Source organism: Salvelinus namaycush, chromosome 7, assembly GCF_016432855.1.
Source record: "Salvelinus namaycush isolate Seneca chromosome 7, SaNama_1.0, whole genome shotgun sequence".
NCBI lineage: Eukaryota > Metazoa > Chordata > Actinopteri > Salmoniformes > Salmonidae > Salvelinus > Salvelinus namaycush.
This window is the reverse complement of record NC_052313.1, coordinates 42218036-42242054: the sequence shown is the minus strand read 5'-3', so window position 1 is coordinate 42242054 and position 24019 is coordinate 42218036. Positions and strand designations below refer to the sequence as shown.

The 24019-nt window shown below is 43.1% G+C and overlaps 1 protein-coding gene across 1 annotated transcript in view; it reads right to left on the bottom strand.

The window, feature by feature from the left end:
* The window catches only part of LOC120050725 (contactin-associated protein-like 5), a 41213-nt gene extending 17629 nt beyond the window's left edge, over positions 1 to 23584 (bottom strand). Inside the window, exons 1-7 of the mRNA XM_038997290.1 lie at positions 23565 to 23584; positions 20226 to 20332; positions 19443 to 19636; positions 18219 to 18366; positions 13399 to 13602; positions 13030 to 13214; positions 12696 to 12836 (exon numbers count right to left, since the gene is read on the bottom strand). Coding sequence (XP_038853218.1) covers positions 12696 to 12836; positions 13030 to 13214; positions 13399 to 13602; positions 18219 to 18366; positions 19443 to 19636; positions 20226 to 20332; positions 23565 to 23584 — 999 coding nt within the window. The remainder of the gene's footprint in view (positions 1 to 12695; positions 12837 to 13029; positions 13215 to 13398; positions 13603 to 18218; positions 18367 to 19442; positions 19637 to 20225; positions 20333 to 23564) is intronic.
* Positions 23585 to 24019: the final 435 nt, after the last annotated feature.

The window sequence follows — 24019 nt, the reverse complement described above, 5'->3', positions numbered from 1 at the left end:
ACGGATGCCTCAGAGGTCGGCTTGGGAGCAGTGCTATCCCAAGAGGTAGAAGGGGTGGAACACCCCATCCTGTTTTTAAGCAGGAAGCTGGAACCACGGGAAACCAACTACGCGGTCGTTGAAAAAGAGGCGCTGGCAGTAAAGTGGGCTCTAGAAAGCCTGAAATACTACCTGCTGGGGCGCCACTTCACCCTCATCAGTGACCATGCCCCACTCACCTGGATGCATAGGGCTAAAGAGAAGAACGCTCGGGTGATGCGGTGGTTTTTGAGTCTCCAACCGTTTCACTTTGACTTGAAACACAAAGCAGGGAAGGAAATGGGAAATGTGGATGGGTTATCCCGCATGCACGCATATTTTGCTGCGGTAGCCCGACCTAGGGGGTCGGATCTAGGGGGGGAGATGTGTGGCAAAGAAGGGGGTCGAGTGATAAATGGCAGATATGTGAGAGCAGAACTAATAAACGGGCTCTGCCCGATCACTAAAATGGCCACCCCGATCAGAACTACAGATCACAAAATGGCCGACTGACAAAACTACAAGTCCCAGAAGCAAGGGGAACCCTCAGAAGGTGGAGCCGACACACAGATAAAGGGTCAAGAAAAACCAGGAAGAGAGAGAGAGGGGTGGAAGGATCTATGAACCGTAGAGAAAGAGACAATAGATATTGGCTGGATTTACCGTGTATGAGCTGGACTGTTTTGGACTTACCTGTTGGCGTTTGGACCTGGACATACCGAGAACCCGATTCGTGTACCGAACCCTGCTATCCTTGACCTTGCCTACGACCTGGGTGGACCATGACGGAGAAACAAACACACAGGTACTGTCCTGTTCGAAAGAACTCTCATTCGGGGGTAATTTGGTGACAGTTTCCCACTTAATTTGTGACAAACGCTCATAACCTTGAAGAGGTTTGCCACATAACGTTTACGAATAGTTATTTGGTCAGAATAGTTGGAGTGTCATAAAAATATCCGCACATTCTGGGAAAAAGATGCTACGTTAACACAATGTATAACCACTGATTTCAGCTCTAAATATGCACATTTTCGAACAAAACATAAGTGTATGTATAACCTGATGTTATAGGACTGTCATCTGATGAAGGTTTATGAAGGTTAGTGAAAATTAATATCTTTTGCTGGTTTATTCCCTATCGCTAACGTGCCTATTGCTATCGCTAACGTGCCTTGATGAATGAATGCGGTAGTGTGGTAGGCTATTGTAGTAAGCTAATATAATGCTATATTGTGTTTTCGCTGTAAAACACTTAAAAAATCGGAAATATTGGCTGGATTCACAAGATGTTTGTCTTTAATTTGCTGTACACCATCGATTTTTCAGAAATGTTTTATGATGAGTATTTAGGTATTTGACGTTGGTGTCTGTAATTACTCTGGCTGCTTCGGTTCTATTTCTGACGGTAGCTGTGATGGTAGCTGCAATGTAAAACTGATTTATACCTCAAATATGCACATTTTACGAACAAAACATAGATTTATTGTATAACATGTTATAAGACTGTCATCTGATGAAGTTGTTTCTTGGTTAGTTTGGTTGGTTCTTGGTTAGTTAGGTTGGCTTTTTGCATGCTACCTGTGCTGTGAAAAATGTCTGTCCTTTTTTGTATTTGGTGGTGAGCTAACATAAATATATGTGGTGTTTTCGCTGTAAAACATTTTAAAAATCGGACATGTTGACTGGATTCACAAGATGTGTATCTTTCATTTGCTGTATTGGACTTGTTAATGTGTGAAAGTTAAATATTTCTAAAAAATATCTTTTGAATTTCGCGCTCTGCCTTTTCAGTGGAATGTGGGAGGAGTTCCGCTAGCGGAACGCCAGAGCCAGACAGGTTAATGGAAGCCTCTCCAACACAATCCAGGTAGAATCGGGAATTCCCCAGAGCAGCTGTCTAGGCCCCTTACCTTTTTCAATCTTTACTAACGGCTTTGAGTAAAGCCAGTGTGTCTATGCGGATGACTCAACACTATACACGTCAGCTACTACAGCAAATGAAATGACTGCAACACTTAACAAAGAGATTCAGTTAGTTCCAGAATGGGTGGCAAGGAATAAGTTAGTCCTAAATATTTCAAAAACTATAAGCATTGTATTTGGGACAAATCATTCACTAAACCCTAAACCTCAACTAAATCTTGTAATAAATAATGTGGAAATTGAGCAAGTTGAGGTGACTAAACTGCTTGGAGTAACCCTGGATTGTACTGTCATGGTCAAAACATATTGATACAACAGTAGCTAAGATGGGGAGAAGTCTGTCCATAATAAAGCACTGCTCTACCTTCTTAACAGCACTATCAACAAGGCAGGTCCTTACAGGCTTTAGTTTTGTCCCACTTGGACTACTGTTCAGTCGTGGGGTCAGGTGCCACAAAGAGGAACTTAGGAAAATTGCAATTGGCTCAGAACAGGGCAGCATGGCTGGCCCTTGGATGTACATTGAGAGCAAACATTAATAATATGCATGCCAATCTCTCCTGGCTCAAAGTAGAGGAGAGATTGACTTCATCACTACTTGCCCTGGCAGCAGCTAATGGGGAACCATAATAAATACTAATACAAATCTGAAACTGTCCCCTAACATATTACAGACTCTCTGCCAGGCAGCATCTCAAATACCTTTACAGTCTCTTTCATTGGCTTCCACAGTTCACATGGATGGTAATGGGTTCAGCTGAATGACAAAGAGGGCCAACAATGGGCAAGTATTGTATTAAATCAAACATAACATTTTAGCACTTTCTGTTTGATCTAATACCTGAACATTTGCCATGGCAACTATGCAATGTGCCAGGTACGCCTTCTGCACTGATGCCCAGTTGGGCTGAAAATAATGACAACAGTGGCTTCCTTTCATTTCTCATTAACGCCGCCTCCTCAACATGTCTATCTACCATATATTCATATTGGGTGTGTCTCAAATGACACCCTATTTCCTATATAGTGCACTACTTTTGTATACCACTATATAGGGAATAGGGTGCCATTTGGGACATACACATTACCTCCACAGACAGAGCTCACCGTAGACTGGGAGGAAGTGGGTGTCCATGGCTCAGCGCCTGCCTGTAATTGGTCACCAAAGGGTTCTGGAGACAGCTGTACAATATTATATTAAAATAGACAGAGCAGAGGCGTTCTGTAATGGACTGAGAAAACTGCACCTACTTTGCCTCTTCCTAACCACCATTTAATTTTATATATGCATCATCTTCCAGCATTGTAGTTTTTAAAATGTATTTTGAGAGGTGTGAACCTTCATGACACAAAACCAAATGTATAATTAAGCAATAAGGCCCAAGGAGGTGTGGTATATGGCCAATATACCGCAGCTAAGGGCTGTTTCTATGCACGACACAAAGCGGGGTGCCTTGATACACTGCACACTGCCCTAACCCATCTGGACAAGAGGAATACCTATGTAAGAATGCTGTTCATCGACTACAGCTCAGCATTTAACACCATGGTACCCTCCAAACTCGTCATTAAGCTCAAGACCCTGGGTCTCGACCCCGCCCTGTGCAACTGGGTCCTGGGCTTTCTGACGGGACGGCCCCAGGTGGTGAGGGTAGGAAACAACATCTCCACCCCGCTGATCCTCAACACTCGGGCCCCACAAGGGTGCGTTCTCAGCCCTCTCCTGTACTCCCTGTTCACCCATGACTGCGTGGCCATGCACGCCTCCAACTCAATCATCAAGTTTGCAGACGACACTACAGTGGTAGGCTTGATTACCAACAACGACCAGACGGCCTACAGGGAGGATGTGAGGGCCCTCGGAGTGTGGTGTCAGGAAAATAACCTCACACTCAACGTCAACAAAACAAAGGAGATGATCGTGGACTTCAGAAAAGAGCAGAGGGAGCAGCCCCCTATCCACATTGACGGGACAGTAGTGGAGAAGGTGGAAAGTTTTAAGTTCCTCGGCTTATTCATCACGGACAAACTGAAATGGTCCACCCACACAGACAGCGTGGTGAAGAAGCCGCAACAGCACCTCTTCATCCTCAGGAGGCTGAAGAAATTTGGCTTGTCACCAAAAACCCTCACAAACTTTTACAGATGCACAATCGAGAGCATCCTGTCGGGCTGTATCACTGCCTGGTACGGCAACTGCTCCGCCCACAACCGTAAGGCTCTCCAGAGGGTAGTGAGGTCTGCACAACGCATCACCGGGGGCAAACTACCTTCCCTCCAGGACACCTACACCACCCGATGTCACAGGAAGGCCAAAAAGATCCTCAAGGACAACGACCACCCGAGCCACTGCCCGTTCACCCCGTTATCATCCAGAAGGAGAGGTCAGTACAGGTGCATCAAAGCTGGGACCGAGAGACTGAAAAACAGCTTCTATCTCAAGGCCATCAGACTGTTAAACAGTCATCACTAACATTGAGTGGCTGCTGCCAACATACTGACTCAAATCTCTAGCCACTTTAATAATGAATAATTGGATGTAATAAATGTATCACTAGTCACTTTAAACAATGCCACTTTATATCATGTTTAAATACCCTACATTACTCATCTCATATGTATATACAATACCCTATACAATCGACTGCATCTTGCCTATGCCATTTGGCTATCGCTCATCCATATATTTATATGTACATATTCTTATTCATTCCTTTGTTGTTGTGAAATTGTTAGATTACTTGTTAGATATTACTGCATGGTCGGAACTAGAAGCACAAGCATTTCGCTACACTCGCATTAACATCTGCTAACCATGTGTATGTGACAAATACAATTGTATTTGATTTGATTACAGCCCTTAAGCGTGGTATATTGCCTATATATCACAAACCTGTATGTAGCATGTAGCCCATAAACGATTAGAAAATGATTTGTTAATCATTTAAAAAATGTTAGACAAAATTAAAACGTATAACCATAATCAGATCAGGTATCTCTCCCCAACCATCCCGTTTGTACCCCCTCATAATGCACATGGTTTGGTCCATTCTCCACGAGGAGAAAAAAACAATAACTCTGATCTGACAGTTGCTCAAGCATGTAGCCTAAGCAGTCACGGGAGATAACCGCTATGTCCCCCTCAAAAACGAAATCGGGTTTCCAGAAAAGGAAAGAAAGGAAACAGAGATGGATAAAGCAAAATTCAGGGAAAAAAATTACTCACTATGTTTTTTCACCGAAAAAAAGAGAAGGATTTGAGTGGTAAGTCAGTGTAGACGGCCTGCCGAACTGAGTAGCCTAAGCTAGCCATGATGAGCTACCACTACCAGCTATGGCTAGCTAATTAGCTATTATTTAGATATTATTATAACTGTATTCCACAACATTTGTGTGATATTTGTTAGCTAGCAAGACTAAAATTAAAACCTAACATGTAGTCTACCTATCCATACTGTAGATTCTAGTACTACTACTGCCGTAGACAAAGATCCCAACATGTGTCTACCACATGAAGTTGAAAAAGTGGACCTTGGAGGTGAGGCAGTTGTTTTATAGCAGCAGCAGCTTAACTAGACACATGTTTTTATTGTAAAGTTAGGCACATGATGACTTAGACACACTTAAATACGTATTCTATTTGATATGTACAGTTGAAGTCAGAAGTTTACATACACCTTAGCCAAATACATTTAAATTCAGTTTTTCACAATTCCTGACATTTAATCCCATAAAAAATTCCCTGTCCCAGTTAGGATCACCAGTTTATTTTAAGAATGTGAAATGTCAGAATAATAATAAGCTGGGTGAATTTTGGTCCATTCCGCCTGACAGACCTGGTGTAACTGAGTCAGGTTTGTAGGCCTCCTTGCTCGCACACGCTTTTTCAGTTCTGCCCACAAATGTTCTATAGGATTGAGGTCAGGGCTTTGTGATGGCCACTCCAATACCTTGACTTTGTTGTCCTTAAGCCACTTTGCCACAACTTTGGAAGTATGCTTGGGGTCATTGTCCATTTGGAAGACTCATTTGCGACCAAGCTTTAAATTCCTGATTGATGTCTTGAGATGTTGCTTCAATATGTCCACATAATGTTCCTACCTCATGATGCCATCTATTTTGTGAAGTGCACCAGTCCCTCCTGCAGCAAAGCACCCCCACAACATGATGCTGCCACCCCCGTGCTTCACGGTTGGGATGGTGTGCCTCACGGTTGGGATGGTGTTCTTCGGCTTGCAAGCCTCCCCCTTTTTCCTCCAAACATAACGATGGTCATTATGACCAAACAGTTCTATTTTTGTTTCATCAGACCAGAGGACATTTCTCCAAAAAGTACTATCTTTGTCCCCATGTGCAGTTGCAAACCGTAGACTGGCTTTTTTATGGCGGTTTTGGAGCACTGGCTTCTTCCTTGCAGAGCGGTCTTTCAGGTTACTTCGATATAGGACTCGTTTTACTGTGGATATAGATACTTTTGTACCTGTTTACTCCAGCATCTTCACAAGGTCCTTTGCTGTTGTTCTGGGATTGATTGCACTTTTTGCACCAAAGTACGTTCATCTCTAGGAGACAGAACGCGTCTCCTTCCTGATGGGTATGATGGCTGCGTGGTCCCATGGTGTTTATACTTGCGTACTATTGTTTGTACAGATGAACGTGGTACCTTCAGGCATTTGGAAATTGTTCCCAAGGATGTAGCAGACTTGTGGAGGTTTACAATTTTCTTTTCTGAGGTCTTGGCTGATTTCTTTTGATTTTCCCATGATGTCAAGCAAAGAGGCATTGAGTTTGAAGGTAGGCCTTGAAATACATCCACAGGTACACCTCCAATTGACTCAAATTATGTCAATTAGCCTATCAGAAGCTTCTAAAGCCATGACATCATTTTCTGGAATTTTCCAAGATGCTTAAAGGCACAGTCAACTTAGTGTATGTAAACTTCTGACCCACTGGAATTGTGATACAGTGAATTATAAGTGAAATAATCTGTCTGTTAACAATTGTTGGAAAAATTACTTGTGTCATCAACACAGTAGACGTCCTAACCGACTTGCCAAAACTATAGTTTGTTAACAAGAAATTTGTGGAGTGGTTGAAAAACGAGTTTTAATGACTCCAACCTAAGTGTATGTAAACTTCTGACTTCAACTGTATACTATTAAAACGTTTTTTCATTTAGTAGTAGATTTTTAGTATGGTAACCTTTGTAGGAGTGAACATTAAACCTAAAATTCCCTTTGTTTACTCACTTCCTAGTGCCTAGAGAGCCCCAGGTCAGCAGAAAGCTGTCAGACAGACTCTGATGCAGAGGAGAGCAGGGAGGATGAAGAGGAGTTAAAGAGTAGCAGCAGTGCCAGTGAAGGAGTGACAGAAGAGGTTGAACAAGCAAGTAATAAGGGAAAGGAAGAGAATGGACAGATTCGAAGTGAGGAAGATGAGGTTTTGAAAGAGAAGCTATTGTTCACAGACTAGCCAACTGGTGTGGTGAGACAGAACTGTATAAAATCATGCACCCAGACTCAGAAGGCAAGCCATTCCCCAACTATTTACATTAAGTCAGCAAACAGAAGAGAAAAGGTGCAGAGAGACTGGCTTATTTATAGTAAGAGTGTAAAGGCATTATATAGCATTCCATGTGTTCTTTTTTTCTCATGAGCAAAGTAAACCTTCACCCAGTTCTCTGAATAGTAAGGATGGCTATAAGATATCATCAGTGAAATGGCAGAGAATGCATAACAAACTACCAGAGCATGAGGATGGTGTCTCACAAGAACTGTTACTGGAAATTGAAAAATCTGCAGCATACCGTAACAACAGCTACAGGTATAGACAGTCAGCTGCAGAAACAAATCCAGTCAGGAATTTATCAAAACAGAGCACTTGTAGAAAGGATTTTGGATGTGAAACTGTACATAGCATCTAGGAATCTACCATTCTGAGGGAAATCACTCAATCTTGACGACGTTCATTGTTACGGCTTTCATATTCCTCCTCCTCTGACGAGGAGAGGCGAGAAGGATCGGACCAATACGCGGAGTGGTTAGTGTCCATAATTTATTAGCATTGAACTGAACACTATATGAAGCAAGATAACAAATAGAAAATCAAACCGACAAACAGTCCCGTGTGGCACAACGACTACACGGAAGACAAACACCCACAAAACACACGTGAAACCCAGGCTGCCTAAGTATGATTCTCAATCAGGGACAACGATTGACAGCTGTCTCTGATTGATAATCATACCCGGCCGAACACAAACATCCCAACATAGAAAATCAAACATAGACAAACCCACCCAACTCACGCCCTGACCAACTAAATAAATACAAGAAAAAGGAAAACAGGTCAGGAACGTGACATAACCCCCCCCTTAAGGTGCGAACTCCGGGCGCACCAGCATAAACTCTAGGGGAGGGTCTGGGTGGGCGTCTGTCCACGGTGGCGGCTCTGGCGCTGGTCGTGGTCCCCACCTTAACAATGTCTTTGTCCGCCTCCTTACTCGCCCCCGTGGCCTCCTCCTAACAACCACCCTCCATGTACGCAGCACCGGACTGAGGGGCAGCTCCGGACTGAGGGGCAGCTCCGGACTGAGGGGCAGCTCCGGACTGAGGGGCGGATCCTGGCTGGCTGGCTCTGGCGGATCCTGGCTGGCTGGCGGATCCTGGCTGGCTGGCTCTGGTGGATCATGGCTGGACGGCTCTGGCTGGTCCTGGCTGGACGGCTCTGGCTGGTCCTGGCCGGACGGCTCTGGCTGGTCCTGGCCGGACGGCTCTGGCGGATCCTGGCTGGACGGCTCTGGCGGATCCTGGCTGGACGGCTCTGGCTGGTCCTGGCTGGACGGCTCTGGCTGGTCCTGGCTGGACGGCTCTGGCTGGTCCTGGCTGGACGGCTCTGGCTGATCCTGGCTGGACGGCTCTGGCGGATCCTGGCTGGACGGCTCTGGCGGATCCTGGCTGGACGGCTCTGGCGGATCCTGGCTGGACGGCTCTGGCTGGTCCTGGCTGGACGGCTCTGGCGGATCCTGTCTGGCGGAAGGCTCTAGCGGCTCCTGTCTGGCAGACGGCTCTGAAGGCTCAGGACAGACGGGCAGCGCTGGGCAGGCAGACAGTTCAGACAGCGCTGGGCAGACAGACAGTTCAGACAGCGCTGGGCAGGCAGACAGTTCAGACAGCGCTGGGCAGGCAAGCAGCTCAGACAGCGCTGGGAAGGCAGGCAGTTCAGACTCAGGCTGCGCTGGAGAGGAGGAAGGCTCTGACAGCGCTGGACAGGTGGGAGCAGCTGGAGAGAGAACCCGGAGAGACAGCCTGGTGCGGGGGGCTGCCACCGGAGGACTGGTACGTGGAGGTGGCACCGGGTATACCGGACCGTGAAGGAGGACACGCGCTCTTGAGCACCGAGCCTCCCCAACCCTACCAGGTTGAATGGTCCCCGTAGCCCTGCCAGTGCGGCGAGGTGGAATAGCCCGCACTGGGCTATGCTGGCGAACCGGGGACACCATCTGTAAGGCTGGTACCATGTATGCCGGCCCGAGGAGACGTACTGGAGGCCAGATATGTTGGGCCGGCTTCATGGCACCCGGCTCGATGCCCAACCTAGCCCTACCAGTGCGGCGAGGTGGAATAGCCCGCACTGGGCTAAGCACGCGTACTGGGGACACCGTGCGCTTTACCGCATAACACGGTGTCTGACCAGTACGACGCCCTCTCACTCCACGGTAAGCACGGGGAGTTGGCTCAGGTATCCTACCCGGCTTTGCCACACTCCGCGTGTGCCCCCCCCCCCCCCAAGAAATTTTTGGGTCTGACTCTCGGGCTCCCAACCGCGTCGCCGCGCTGCCTCCTCATACCAGCGCCTCTCTGCCTTCGCTGCCTCCAACTCCGCCTTGGGACGGCGATATTCCCCTGGCTGAGCCCAGGGTCCTTTGCCGTCCAGAATCTCTTCCCAAGTCCAGGAGTCCTGGGTTTTTTTCCGCTGCTGTTGCCGCTCTTCTCCACTCCGCTTGGTCCTTTGGTGGTGGGTGTTTCTGTTACGGTAGTCATATTCTTCCTCCTCGGACGAGGAGAGGCGAGAAGGATCGGACCAGTACGCGGAGTGGTTAGTGTCCATAATTTATTAGCATTGAACTGAACACTATATGAAGCAAGATAACAAATAGAAAATCAAACCGACAAACAGTCCCGTGTGGCACAACGACTACACGGAAGACAAACACCCACAAAACACACGTGAAACCCAGGCTGCCTAAGTATGATTCTCAATCAGGGACAACGATTGACAGCTGTCTCTGATTGATAATCATACCCGGCCGAACACAAACATCCCAACATAGAAAATCAAACATAGACAAACCCACCCAACTCACGCCCTGACCAACTAAATAAATACAAGAAAAAGGAAAACAGGTCAGGAACGTGACATGCATAATGGACGTTACTTAGGCTTCCTTGAACTGTTGTCAAATTAGGACCCGCTATTACGTGAGCACTTACAGTAAGTCGCAGACAAAAAGAAAGGATCACGACAGTCTCATTACCTCAGATCTGAGAGCCACAACGAGTTCATAGGAATATGTGGTCAAAGGGTTTTGAAAACAGTACTTTATGAAAGAGAAGATGCAATCTATTATTCGGTCATATGTGATGCAACTCCAGACATTTCCCATTCTGAGCAAAATGTATTATTGGTGAGATATGTACACAAAGATAAAGTTCAGAGAACAGGTGACTGGGAAATAATTGAACGTTTTCTTGAATTTAAAGACCTTGCTAGAAAAACAGGCAGTGAAGTCTGAAATGATTTGAGTGCATTGGAAGGGCATGGTATTGACATAGCAGATAGCCGTGGTCAAGGCTATGATAACGGTGCAAATATGTCAGGGAAAGTGAAGGGAGATCAGGCACACATACTGCAAAAGAATCCACTGGCCACATACTCACCTTGTGCCTTGCATACTCTTATTCTTGTGGGTGTACATGCAGCTCATGTCGTGCCCAGAAGTATCAACCTTTTTTTGTCTGTGTGAATCGTCTGTACAATCTGTTCAGTGCCAGCCCAGAGCGATGGGCCATTCTCAAAGAAAAGACTGGCTGTTGTCTTAACCGCCTTTCAGAGACGTGATGGAGTGGGTGTATTGCTGTGGTCAGACCAAGGCCCTAGACATGCTTCTTGCTAGCTGCAGCCTGACAAACGAAGCCAAATCTGAGGCAAAAGGTCTGAAAAGCTACTTAATGTCTTTCAAGGCAATCTTCCTGCTCACTTTCTGGGTAAGAGTTTTGCAGTGTATTGAGAACAGAAGCCTACTTTTGCAGTCAGGAAATATTTCTGTGGACACTGAAGCAGCTCACATTAAGGCACTACAGGAAGAAATACAGGCTCTGCGTAATCAATGATGACCCTCTTTTGGCAGAAGCATCCACGGTGGCAAATGAAAGGGGTGGAACTACTCAGTTTCACAGTGAACAGAGGAGCCGACAGAAAACAAATAAAACGTTTCCCTGATGAGACTGAAGATGACATAGCAAAATGAACAGAAGTCAGACACTGGATTTCGCAATACAGTGCTCGCGGTTCCACGCGATTGCAGCTATAGGCGAGGAGATTTCACCAAAACCAAATTCGTGTATCTTGCCACAAATTGAGAAACAAGTACTCCAAAGATCTAACAGATGGATTTGAAAATGAAGTGCGACGTCTAAAGATGATATATGTGCCACTTTCTCAGATGGTCTTTCTCCTGTAGAGCTCCTACATGGCATCCATAAGATGCAGCCACAGAGCATTTTTTTGAGAGATATGCATTGCACTGCGAATCTTCTGTACAATACCTGTAACAGTTGCTGGAGGTGAACCTGCCTTCAGTAAGCTGAAACTTATAACGAACAATCTAAGATCTGCAATGTGCCAAGGCAGGTTGAAAAGCCTTGCCATCCTTTCAAATGAAAACCAGTTAGCTAGAAAATGTCATTTTAAAGACATTATAAACAAGAAGGCTTGACGCTGGGCTCTTGGTGCAGTTTTGTTTACAGGGAACAAACACAAGGACAAATGCCTTAAACTGTTCTACCCAAGCCTGCCCGGGGATGGGCAAAATACTGTTTCAGAGTATTTTCTGCTATGGTTTATCTCGTGTGGAACTTACTCAGGAATGCCCACATAATGTCTCGACACTACAGTTGCAGTTTCACAGATGCTTGCTCTCTGTAGGTACCACATTTACGCCTGCAGTCCACATAGTTCAGGAATAGTTTTTTATTTTGGGTATGTTATTTAGGTATATATTTATGAATTATGCATAGGGCAGAAGAGGGTTAGCCTTGTTTATAAGAATTGGTAATAAATTCTTTAATCTTAAACATGGATCATTGGTAATTTCTTCATTAAAACTGACTACAATACCATATATTAAAAAATAAGTCACCAATTGTTTAGTTATTTATAATAAAGCATCATAAAAATCTCATGACGCAGACAGCTTTTGTTGACATTAGGAACCAAAAATGTTTGCAATACTGTTAAAATATAGGCAAAGGATGAAGGTAGAACCTAGAATATGCACAATTGTAGTATAGAGCAGCAGAAGCTCACAGTTAGTACATTTAATAACACATATTGCTCAGTACGTTATTTTAATCTGAAACATTCTGATTTCTGTGTTAGGGGCCCTGCAGGTTTTTTTTCATGGGGTACATACAGTATGCTAGACCTGTGTACATTCAGTATGCTTTATGTATAGTATAGATCCCTACCACACTGTGGATCTGGAGCTTGCGTCGCTTGGCCAGGTTGATAATGCTGACTCCATTATAGTAGAGGTTCTCTATGCAGCCATGGAAGTTCTTCCTAAGGAAGCTTCCTGGTTTACCGGGTATAGGAATTCCTCCAAAGCTGAGCTTTGAGACACAAAGAGAATGGATTCATAACAAAATATTACTGATTGATTACACCACAAAAAAAACATTTAAATATATATCATTCAGTAATGTATGGATGAATGACTGAATGATTGATGGCGCATAATTAATTATGCCGCATAATTTGCAGTGGCTCTAATGAAATACAGTACATTAATGAGTGATGACGCACCTCATAGTCCACTTCCAGTGAGTCTTCCACACCTGTGGTGCTGAGGTGACGTGTGTGCCCGTCCACAGTGAGGTTGACCTGCTTGTTGGAGCGTTTAACTAGGACATAGTGCCAGAGCTGGTCATCCAGGAGACTGCCCAGGCCCACTGACACATTCCCACTGCTGGGGTAGAGCTTAGCGTCGTCTGGAGAGAGGGAGGAGGAAGAGGAGGAGGAGGAGGAGAAGGGAAGAAGAAGAGTACAACACAGATACAGTAGGTTAAATGAGGAGTCTTCAGAATCAGCATCTTATACTGTATATTTGATTTTGTCATAATGATAGCACCATTCCCTTATAGTAGTTCTATGAGACCATTGGCCTGTGCTTACCCAGGTTGAGGTGCAGAGACAGGGTCCCATGGTGCAGCTCCAATGTCAGGTAGTCTCCTCTGTGTCCCTCCCCGTGCACAAGCACCCCATCTGCCCCGTAGCTCTTAAACCTGAGGGAGATCACATCCTTCACCGTTCTCTGGGACTTCTGGTTAAACCGGTACAACAGAGCACTCCTGCCGTTGAAGTCTGCCACATCTGACTCTGTGAACCAATCGTGGATGAAGATAAACATGAAGAAAGCACGGTCAGATTACCCATATATGGAATATTAGCATAACGTTAAAATGTGTGCTAACGCTTTATAATACATTAGTGTATAATTCAACAGAAACAAAATAGTCTGAAACACCCAAAGTGGTTCTTCAACTTGAATATTGGTGTTTTTAAGACAGTGTTGTGAAAACAATTTCGGGGGTTTCATTGCATGTAAAAGGCAGCACCAAAACACAAAAACTGTGTTTCTCATACAATCAATGGTTTATTGATTGATGATAAGGGCCTATGGGTAATTTTTTTTGTGGAATTACACCTTTATTTTTTCAACGCTTTATTTGGACAGATTAGAAACAGGGGGAGAGGCAATAACATAATACATTTCATTTGAATTTTACCTGCTCAACCACACAGCCACACTGTAAGAAACTATTCCGGGGTGAATTGAAATTGACTCAAAAAAACAACCAACATACAATGCATTCGGAAAGTATTCAGATCCCTCCCAACAGATCCCATCTGTTACATGACAGCCTTATTCTAAACTGGACAAAACAAAAAAATTATCCTCATCATTCTACACACGATACCCCATAATGACAAAGCGAAAACAGGTTTTTAGAAATGTTTGCACATGTATTACAAATAGAAAACCGAAATACCTTATTTACATTCAGTAAGTATTCAGACCCTTTGCTATGGGACTCGAAATTGAGCTCAGGTGCATCCTGTTTCCATTGATCATCCTTGAGATGTTTCTACAACTTGATTGGAGTCCACCTGTTGTAAATTGAATTGATTGGACATGATTTGGAAAGGCACACACCTGTCTATATAAGGTGCCACAGTTAACAGTGCATGTCAGAGCAAAAACCAAGCCATGAGGTTGAAGGAATTGTCTGTAGCACTCCAAGACAGGATTGGGTCGAGGCAGAGATCTGGGGAAAGGTACCAAAAATGTATCCAGCATTGAAGGTCCCCAAGAACACATTGGCCTCCATAATTCTTAAATGGAAGAAGTTTGGAACCACCAAGACTCTTCCTAGAGCTGGCCCCCTGGCCAAACTGAGCAATCGGGGGAGAAGGACTTTGGTCAGGGAGGTGACCAAGAACCCGAATGGTCACTCTGAAAGAGCTTCAGAGTTTTTCTGTGGAGAGATATCTGTGGGAGAACCTTCCAGAAGGACAACCATCCAACCTGACAGAGCTTGAGAGGATCTGCAGAGAAGAATGGGAGAAACTCTCCAAATACAGGTGTGCCAAGCTTGTAGCGTCATACCCAAGAAGACGCGAGGCTGTAATTGCTTCCAAAGGTACTTCAACAAAGTACTGAATAAAGGGTCTGAATACTTCTGTAAATGTGATATTTCATTTTTTCATTGTTATACATTTGAAAAAAATTCTATAAATTTGATTTTGCGTCATCATTATGGGGTATTGTGTGTAGATTGATGAGGGAAAAAATCTATTTATTCCATTTTAGAATAAGGCTGTAACGTAACAAAATGTGGAAAGGGGTCTGAATACTTTCCGAATGCACTATATACCATACTTAATAAAAATGAATGCAAGTCGTGCAGAGCCCGTGGTATAGCTGTAGGCCTAACGCAGCTGGCTTAGACACATCACCCCTCTCCCCACCGAAGACCGGGGTTAAATTCCACGCTCCCTTCAATCTGTTTCTCCTACATAGCTGTATCCCCTCTGTCATTTCATAGCAGTCTCAACAAATTATCAAAATACCCCAAGTCATTTCAATGATTTGTTCATTTAATTTTACCAAAATAATCCGATTGGACCAATTAGTGGTGACGTTTTAATGGGTGTAGGTTAAGTTGGTAGTGCAATTTGTTCACAAAGTGTAATGAATTTATACTACTAACTAGTTGGCTGATACACAGCCGATACAGTGGGTGGCGGTAGGCACCCATAACATTTCTTTGCGTACCGCCATAATACCAAAGAATAAGAAGAAGAACCTGGTTGTCAACAAAAGAGGCAAGAGCAGAATCCTCTATTTTTTCAGGTCAACCTACAGCTACTGCTGGTGATTTGAACACTATGCCTGGCAATGTCTGCCAAAATGGTATAAAATGGCAAATATTTAAAACAACATGAAATGTTAAGAGACTTCAGAAATAGGGATCTAATTCTGCACTCGACAGGATTCAAAACATTATAAATATATGTTAAAATAAATAAATAAATGTTTCAAAACATCTCAGGATGATGAGTTTCAATACTCCAGCAAAGTTAAAGTATCGTCTCCTTCAAGTTGGTGGCAGCTCAGTTGCCACTAGTTTGGTCGTTACGAAGTACTTCAATTTAACATTGTGTGGCGGGCAGGTTAAATAAAGAGAAATAATGCATTAAAAATCCATAAATGTATAATTCTTGTGCAAATCTTATCTATGGGCTACATTAAGGTTTTTCTTTCATTATTTTATCTGGCGTTAGTGCATAGCCTAAACCTAAGCTTTAGGGCTTAACTGTAGCGAGCCAAATACACACCATTTTCATTAAAACTGAATCTTTCCAGTTTTTTATTTTTTATTACTGCATTTTCTCCCCGGTCCCTAAACGTCTTTGCTGCACGAGAGAAGCCGAGATTAAAGAGGAAAGCGAAAACAAACTTTAGTGATGTCAACTAGATTGAAGCATTAATTCTATCAATTTATGACATTATTCTGGTGAGCAAGGGTTTATTTTCCAGGGCAACAAATAATGACAGAAGAGAAGCTGCATGTACAGTTGAAGTCAGAAGTTTACATACACCTTAGCCAAATACATTTAAACTCAGTTTTTCACAATTCCTGACATTTAATCCTACAAAAAATTCCCTGTTTTAGGTCAGTTAGGATCACCACTTTATTTTAAGAATGTGAAATGTCTGAATAATAGTAGAGAAAATTATTAATTTCAGCTTTTATTTCTTTCATCACATTCCCAGTGGGTCAGAAGTTTACATACACTCAATTAGTATTTGGTAGCATTGCCTTTAAATTGTTTAACTTGGGTCAAACTTTTCGGGTATCCTTCCACAAGCTTCCCACAATAAGTTGGGTGAATTTTGGTCCATTCCTCCTGACAGAGCTGGTGTAACTGAGACAGGTTTGTAGGCCTCCTTGCTCGCACACACTTTTTCAGTTCTGCCCACAAATGTTCTATAGGATTGAGGTCAGGGCTTTGTGACGGCCACCAATACCTTGACTTTGTTGTCCTTAAGCCATTTTGCCACAACTTTGGAAGTATGCTTGGGGTCATTGTCCATTAGGAAGACCCATTTGTGACCAAGCTTTAACTTCCTGACTGATGTCTTGAGATGTTGCTTCAATATGTCCACATAATGCTCCTACCTCATGATGCCATCTATTTTGTGAAGTGCACCAGTCCCTCCTGCAGCAAAGCACCCCCACAACATGATGCTGCCACCCCCGTGCTTCACGGTTGAGATGGTGTTCTTCGGCTTACAAGCCTCCCCCTTTTTCCTCCAAACATAACGATGGTCATTATGACCAAACAGTTCTATTTTTGTTTCATCAGGCCAGAGGACATTTCTCCTCTGTACGATCTTTCTCCCCATGTGCAGTTGCAAACCGTAGTCTGGCTTTTTTATGGCGGTTTTGGAGCACTGGCTTCTTCCATACTGAGCAGCCTTTCAGGTTACTTTGATATAGGACTCGTTTTACTGTGTATATAGATACTTTTGTACCTGTTTCCTCCAGCATCTTCACAAGGTCCTTTGCTGTTGTTCTGGGATTGATTTGCACTTTTCGCACCAAAGTACGTCCATCTCTAGGAGACAGAACGCGTCTCCTTCCTGAGGCGTATGACGGCTGCAGGGTCCCATGGTGTTTATACTTGCGTACTATTGTTTGTACAGATGAATGAAGTACCTTCAGGCATTTGGAAATTGTTCCCAAGGATGAACCAGACTTGTGGAGGTCTACAATTTTCTTTTCTGAGGTCTTGGCTGATTTTTTTGGATTTCCCCATGATGTCAAGCAAAGAGGCACTGAGTTTGAAGGTAGGCCTTGAAATACATCCACAGGTACACCTCCACTTGACTCAAATGATGTCATTTAGCCTATCAGAAGCTTCTAAAGCCATGACATCATTTTCTGGAATTTTCCAAGCTGCTTAAAGGCACAGTCAACTTAGTGTATGTAAACTTCTGACCCACTGGAATTGTGATACAGTGAATTATAAGTGAAATAATCTGTCTGTAAACAATTGCTGGAAAAATTACTTGTGTCGTGCACAAAGTAGATGTCCCAACCGACTTACCAAAACTATAGTTTTTCGACCACTCCACAAATGTCTTGTTAACAAACAAGTTTTAATGACTCCAACCTAAGTCAATGTAAACTTTCGACTTCAGCTGTACCTAATTATAGACAAGTTGAGTAACAAATAACATACAAAAATGGCGGAAATCATAAGCAGAAACATAGACCTATCTAAAAAGGCCTGTCAAAAAATGTGCGGGCCTCCGATTTTCACTTTATCACGGACGGTTGCGGGTGAACAAACAGCTGATCCCGCGCATCACTAACACAAACAATATCCTGACTAGAGACAGCCTGATGTGATGATCCACTCACTGTATACACAGCCATAGACCTCCACTCTGAGGCCGATCCATCCTGTGCTGCTCCAGTCCACTGGGATGAAGCGCAGGAACCTAGCTGTGATGGAATGGACCAGCTTGTGTTGGACCACACCCTCTGAGTTAGTGTTCCCTCTGTATGTCTGCTGGGAAGAGGAGAGGGACAATAGATACAGTATTTACTAGATTGGTCAAACACATTCAAATCGAAGTTTTTTTCAATTGGTAACAGATCATGGAAAGTAAGCATTCATTCAAAGGTAATGTGAAAAAAGCCAGGAATAGTAGACAGTCAATGATACCAACGAGGGCAAATGAGGGCTTTGCTTTTGTGTCAAGATGCAGTTTCTCTATTTCTTCCTCACAACTTTTGAGAAGAACGAGGAGGAACATGAGATTTAAGGGGAAGATAAAGCTCTTTCATGACTTGTATTGATTCTTCTGTGGAGGCCTAAGCCCATCTGAGCCCATTTGTTTTGCCTTTCAGTATGAGAAGAAGCAATGCGACCTCTGTCTCTGGTGGGCCCAGTGGCCACAGAAATCAATTCAAAAGTTCAAACCCCCCAAAATAAAGTAATTCAAGTCAAGCAAAAAGGAAGCTTGTACCCTAGAGGCCAAAAGACTGTGTTTTATGCTCTTTGTAACTCTTAAGCCACCACCCGAAGCATCTGGGATGAGAGCGTTCAAGTACAGAGAGCAGAAAATAGCTGGGGGTTGATGAGGCAAACAAAAGTTTACATTTGGTATTTTCAGAAGTGTGACATTTTATTTCTTTCTTATTTTCTTTCTTTCTATTTTCTTCCAATAATTACAGCAAAACATTTCATTTTTCGCATTCTACTTTTCTCTGCTGTACTTAACCAAAACCTCTCATTTACAGCTTTAAAATGTCTTATAATATCTGCCACGGAAGGATTCCCCTTAAGACCTGAAATGAATCCCTACTTCTTATGACTTACACAAATATTATTTTTCTTATTATGCTTTTTGAAGGGACATGACAATTAGTAATTAACATAAGGGATTTTCATATTTTTTTTCACCCAACTTTTAACCTAAATCCAGTGACATGGTGACATTGTAGTTTTCATGAATTTATACGTTATAGACAATTTTGACTTTGCAGCTAGCCCCTCTAGAGGGAAAAGCCGCTTAGTTCTGCCTCCAGGGCAAGACTCATTACAATAAACATCAACCTGCCAGACAGGCAGAGCCTCACCTCAGTGTCTTCGCTCTGTCCGTACTGCTTCCAAGCCAGGCCAGAGTCACTGAACAGCAGCATAAAGCTGCTCACCCAGTCAGAGCTCCCTGAACGGCCCTGTGTAGCGATGGCCGTGATCTCCATCTTCTCCCTGAGGTCCAGCTGGAGCCACGGCTGTCTGTCTGACCGCTCCGGGGCCCAGCCACCCTCTCCTGGAGCAGGAAAGGGTACAATGGGTGTGTGTCTCTCCGTGTTTGTGTGTGTGTGTGTGTGTGTGTGTGTGTGTGTGTGTGTGTGTGTGTCTGTGTCTCTGTGACAATTAACAACGACATTCATCACTGTTGCAGTTGTTAATATGTATATTATTGATGCATTTCATTTTAGCATAATTGTTATTGTTTTTATTTCACTTGGTCCTCACACCCACTCAGTGGTCATGCTGCTTCCCCTATGGTCATCCCCCCTCACCCTCTCAACAGTCTTTACTCTGCCTCCACCCCAATGGACATTTATGCATTCATCACTGCTAGAGTTATGATGTATATAGTGCAATTTCTATTGTTGTTTTTTAGGGCCGTTTTCATCATTTTATTTCACTTAGTCCTGTATATTGGAGCTCGGAGCCTAAGATTTTCACTTTACCCTGCAATCACACCTGCAACCCTGTACATGTGACTATTAAACACTCTGAATCTCTCAATCTGAATCGAATCTTCTGATTCTAATAATGCAGGCCAACACAGCCAAATCCCTCACTAGATCTGACAATATTTTGCTTACAGTGAACGTGGCAATACTTACCCTCTCTTCTGTTCAGCTTGGCAGAGTGAGGCAGCTGACTGTTGGAGGATGTTGAAGAGCTTTTGAAGGATGACTCAGGCAAAACTGATAGCAATGGGCCATTACAACTTTCTGAAAGAGGATCGTGGTTATTTTATGCCGTGCGTGAACAATAGTGTGAAACACTGCCACCAGGTGATGGAAAGAGGGAGTGTCCCAGCAAACCACCTTTATTTAACTAGGCAAGTCAGTTAAGAACAAATTCTTATTTACAATGACGGGACACCGATCCCGAAGAAGTTTTAAGAACACATTCTTATTTACAATAACGGCTTACACAGTCCAAACCCTAGCCAGGACGACGCTGGGCCAATTGTGCGCCGCCCTATGCCTTCTCCAAAACAGCTACATTGAGTAGCCTAATAAGCTTTTAACACCAGTCAATTTGAAGTCAACATAGACACCATGCAATTGAATACAAGACAATTGAATATGAATTCAAAGCACACCAAATGCATTTTCTTAGCCTCACATAACAAGTGTCCTAATGTGTTAAAACAATAGCTCACCAGAGTCATTATGGGGGAAATGATATATACCTCTCAAATATCATACCAAAAGTTGAGTTGGATGAGTGTCAGAGTGTGACCGATATATTTGGCAACCTTAAACACCGATATTGAATAGGCTAGTCTACTGTAAACATACTTGCAATTGACTTACTTGCTGCATGTGTGGATCCACAAATACTCAAAACAATGACACTGAATGCATAGAACCACGAGGCGCTTCTCGAGCTCATTTTCGCCAACAGAGCAGGCATTTTATCCAATTTGCGTTACAGCATCTGCCGGTGGTCTCCAGAAAATAGGTCCAAACGTGTGCGCGCCACCGCTCAGAATGTTCCTGTGGCTTTCCAGCTCTATCCTCGATATATTTTTGTAAAAGCCATGTGATTAAATCTTAGAGACCTTCTCACAAATATCATCTTAAAGACGTTGTTTCAAAAACAACAAAAGTCGCTATTTATAAGGACAATAGCTTTACGTTCTTCATCAAGGATTGCTGGTTACTTCTGGTGCGTTCCGACGCACTAGCATCGTCGCGACTCCAATGGGAAATCAATCAGAATTTTGAGCACGCAGTGAGCATCTCACCTGCTTCATTTGCAAGCGCGCGCGCGCGCGCGTGTGTGTGTGTGTGTGTGTGTGTGTGTGTGTGTGTGTGTGTGTGTGAGTGTGTGTGTGTGAGAGAGAGAGTAAGCGTCAAATAGATAGAAAGAGAGCGAGAGAGAGAAAGAGATTCAGCACCACAGACAGCTCCACGCGCGTCCAAGCGATGCCAGGGCTTGCATATCCCGCTGTGCTTTCACGCTATAGCGTCAAAACATGAGACCAACAATTTTGACGCATATAGATTGTTCAGTTCAGATGCCATAATAAACCCATCAGGCCTATATTTAATTAGACGCTGCTTAGCATTTGATTGTGATTGCCTGTCACAGATTATTGCATTGTAACGTGTTAGTCATCATACACTAAACCTAATCCTAATCTATCTCATATCATCTCGGCACCATTCATCCAGCAAGGTCATTTGGACTGAAAGTTATGTTATCCATCCTATAACAGTATCCATTTGAAATGGGATGGTATAAGAACCGTTCATAAATCATGTCATTTTGTTTATTAATCACTTATTTGCGATACTATTTCAGATCTTGCTGCTCTCTCTGTACATGTATACTTTTGGTTTCTTCTCTCATGAAATATCTAATTAAATACATTTCCGTGATTAATAATGTTGGCACCATGTTTAGTGCTTCTACCTTGTTGTGATGCTCCGATGTTGTGTTGCTACCGTGTTATTGTCATGTTGTGTTGCTACCCTGCTGTGTTATCATGTGTTGCTGCCATGCTGTGTTGTTGGCATATTTTTAAACGCACAAACACACACACACACTTAAGTACATCCTGGATCATATAAGAGCATTGTTCCATAGATAACATAATGCAGTGCTCAGTTGGGTTGCCTGGCAAGGCACTGGCAAGGCCAGACAACATCTGTTTTCTGTGGGTAGCATGCAGCCATAACCCTGGAAGGCCAAATAGAATAGTTTTTGTAAACCTTCCATGTTCACCAACTCAGGTTGGACAGGACAAATACGCCATCCAACCAAATACGTTTTGTTGTTCATTAGTTGTGTTTTCATGTAATTTAGAGGCACTTTTGAAGGACTAGTTTCAGGTTTAATACAAAAGATAACTGAATCCAATTAAATCACGGTAAAGATAGATTATATGTGAAATATGACAGTTATTGGCATGCCAACAATGTTGTTAGGAATTTGGTTACTAAACATACTTCTGATAATGGCATGTTGTTGTGCTGTATTGGAGATCTGTACATATCCTGTACCGTTCTTATTAGACTTACTAGAGTGTCAATAACAACTTTGTAATGACATTACCTGGTCTGTTACACAACAGTAGATACGTGATCTTATTGTCTCCCAAATTCCAATTAAAAGTACACAGAACTGAAAAATTAAATACTTTTTGGGACAGCAAAAATAATGTAAACATCTATAAAACCTCTATAAACCTCTAGAAATTCACTGTCCCGAAAGACTGCAGAGTAGATGAGTAAACGTACAGAAAATATACAATGCATACACATAAACAGAAGATGGTCTTCTTTCCTATGAGACAGGTTTTAAGATATTCAAATACCAATGGCAGATTTAATCCCCCGAGGTCAGGATGTCAGAGAAGACCAGGATTAATTGTATTCTGCATACAGCGTAGAATTAGTAATATACATGGGCTTATACTGTCATATAGTCAGTATGAATAAGCACTCCTACACAGCACATTTAACACTTTCTTAGTAATTATATATGAACCCACCAAAATTGGGTTAAACTCACACTTTTTAAAGTGTTGATAAACGAACACCCCAAGATTGTTGGGCCACTAACACCATGGGTTTTGCAAATTCAGACATAAATTAATACTTTATTAGAGCTGATGTTGTTACACATTCTCAGTGTTAATATCTATGGTGTTAAAGTAACTCGTTTTGGGGTGTTGGTCAGAGACATGGTTTTGTTGGTCAGAGACATGGTTTTGTTGGTCAGAGACATGGTTGTTGGATTGAGAGCTTTCAGTTCTCTAGCCTTCCCCAAGTGAGCACCTAAGTTAATATTTTATTATAAAAATGTAATTATTTATTATATTTTAATAATAATAAATATAATATATAATAATAAATATAATTATGTAAATAATTATTTATTATATTTTTGGACATTACCATACTTCTTCAGCCTAGTTGTACCATAACACAGTGGTCTGAAACTCATGGTTTGCTGGCCACATCGGCAAGTCATATTATGCTGGTTTGCAAAGTGTTATATAATTCCTATTGGAATCCAGCCAGAGTTAGGTAGTGATGTTACGTTTGATACCGGAGCTCCAAGGCATGTGTCGAAATCGCTAAGCAGCTAACTTAGAAGCAGTGTGCTGATGCGTGTATCACTTTACCAGAAGTACGTCCTCACTGATGTCCGAAGCTTCATTTGATCACGTGCTTTCAGACTGTGTGTGGAAAAATGCAAGATCCCACGGATTTCGCTGAGGTTCCGGTGCTTTTTTCAGTTCTGCTTTCAAACACCGACCACTACGGGACACTGTACTTATAAATATAGTTAGGAATTTGGACAAAAAGGTTCACCTGACTGGTAGCTTAGAAGGTGGAGTAGGGAACTATGGACTATTCAGGGATGTGAGGGTATGAGGTCAAATCCTGTTGAA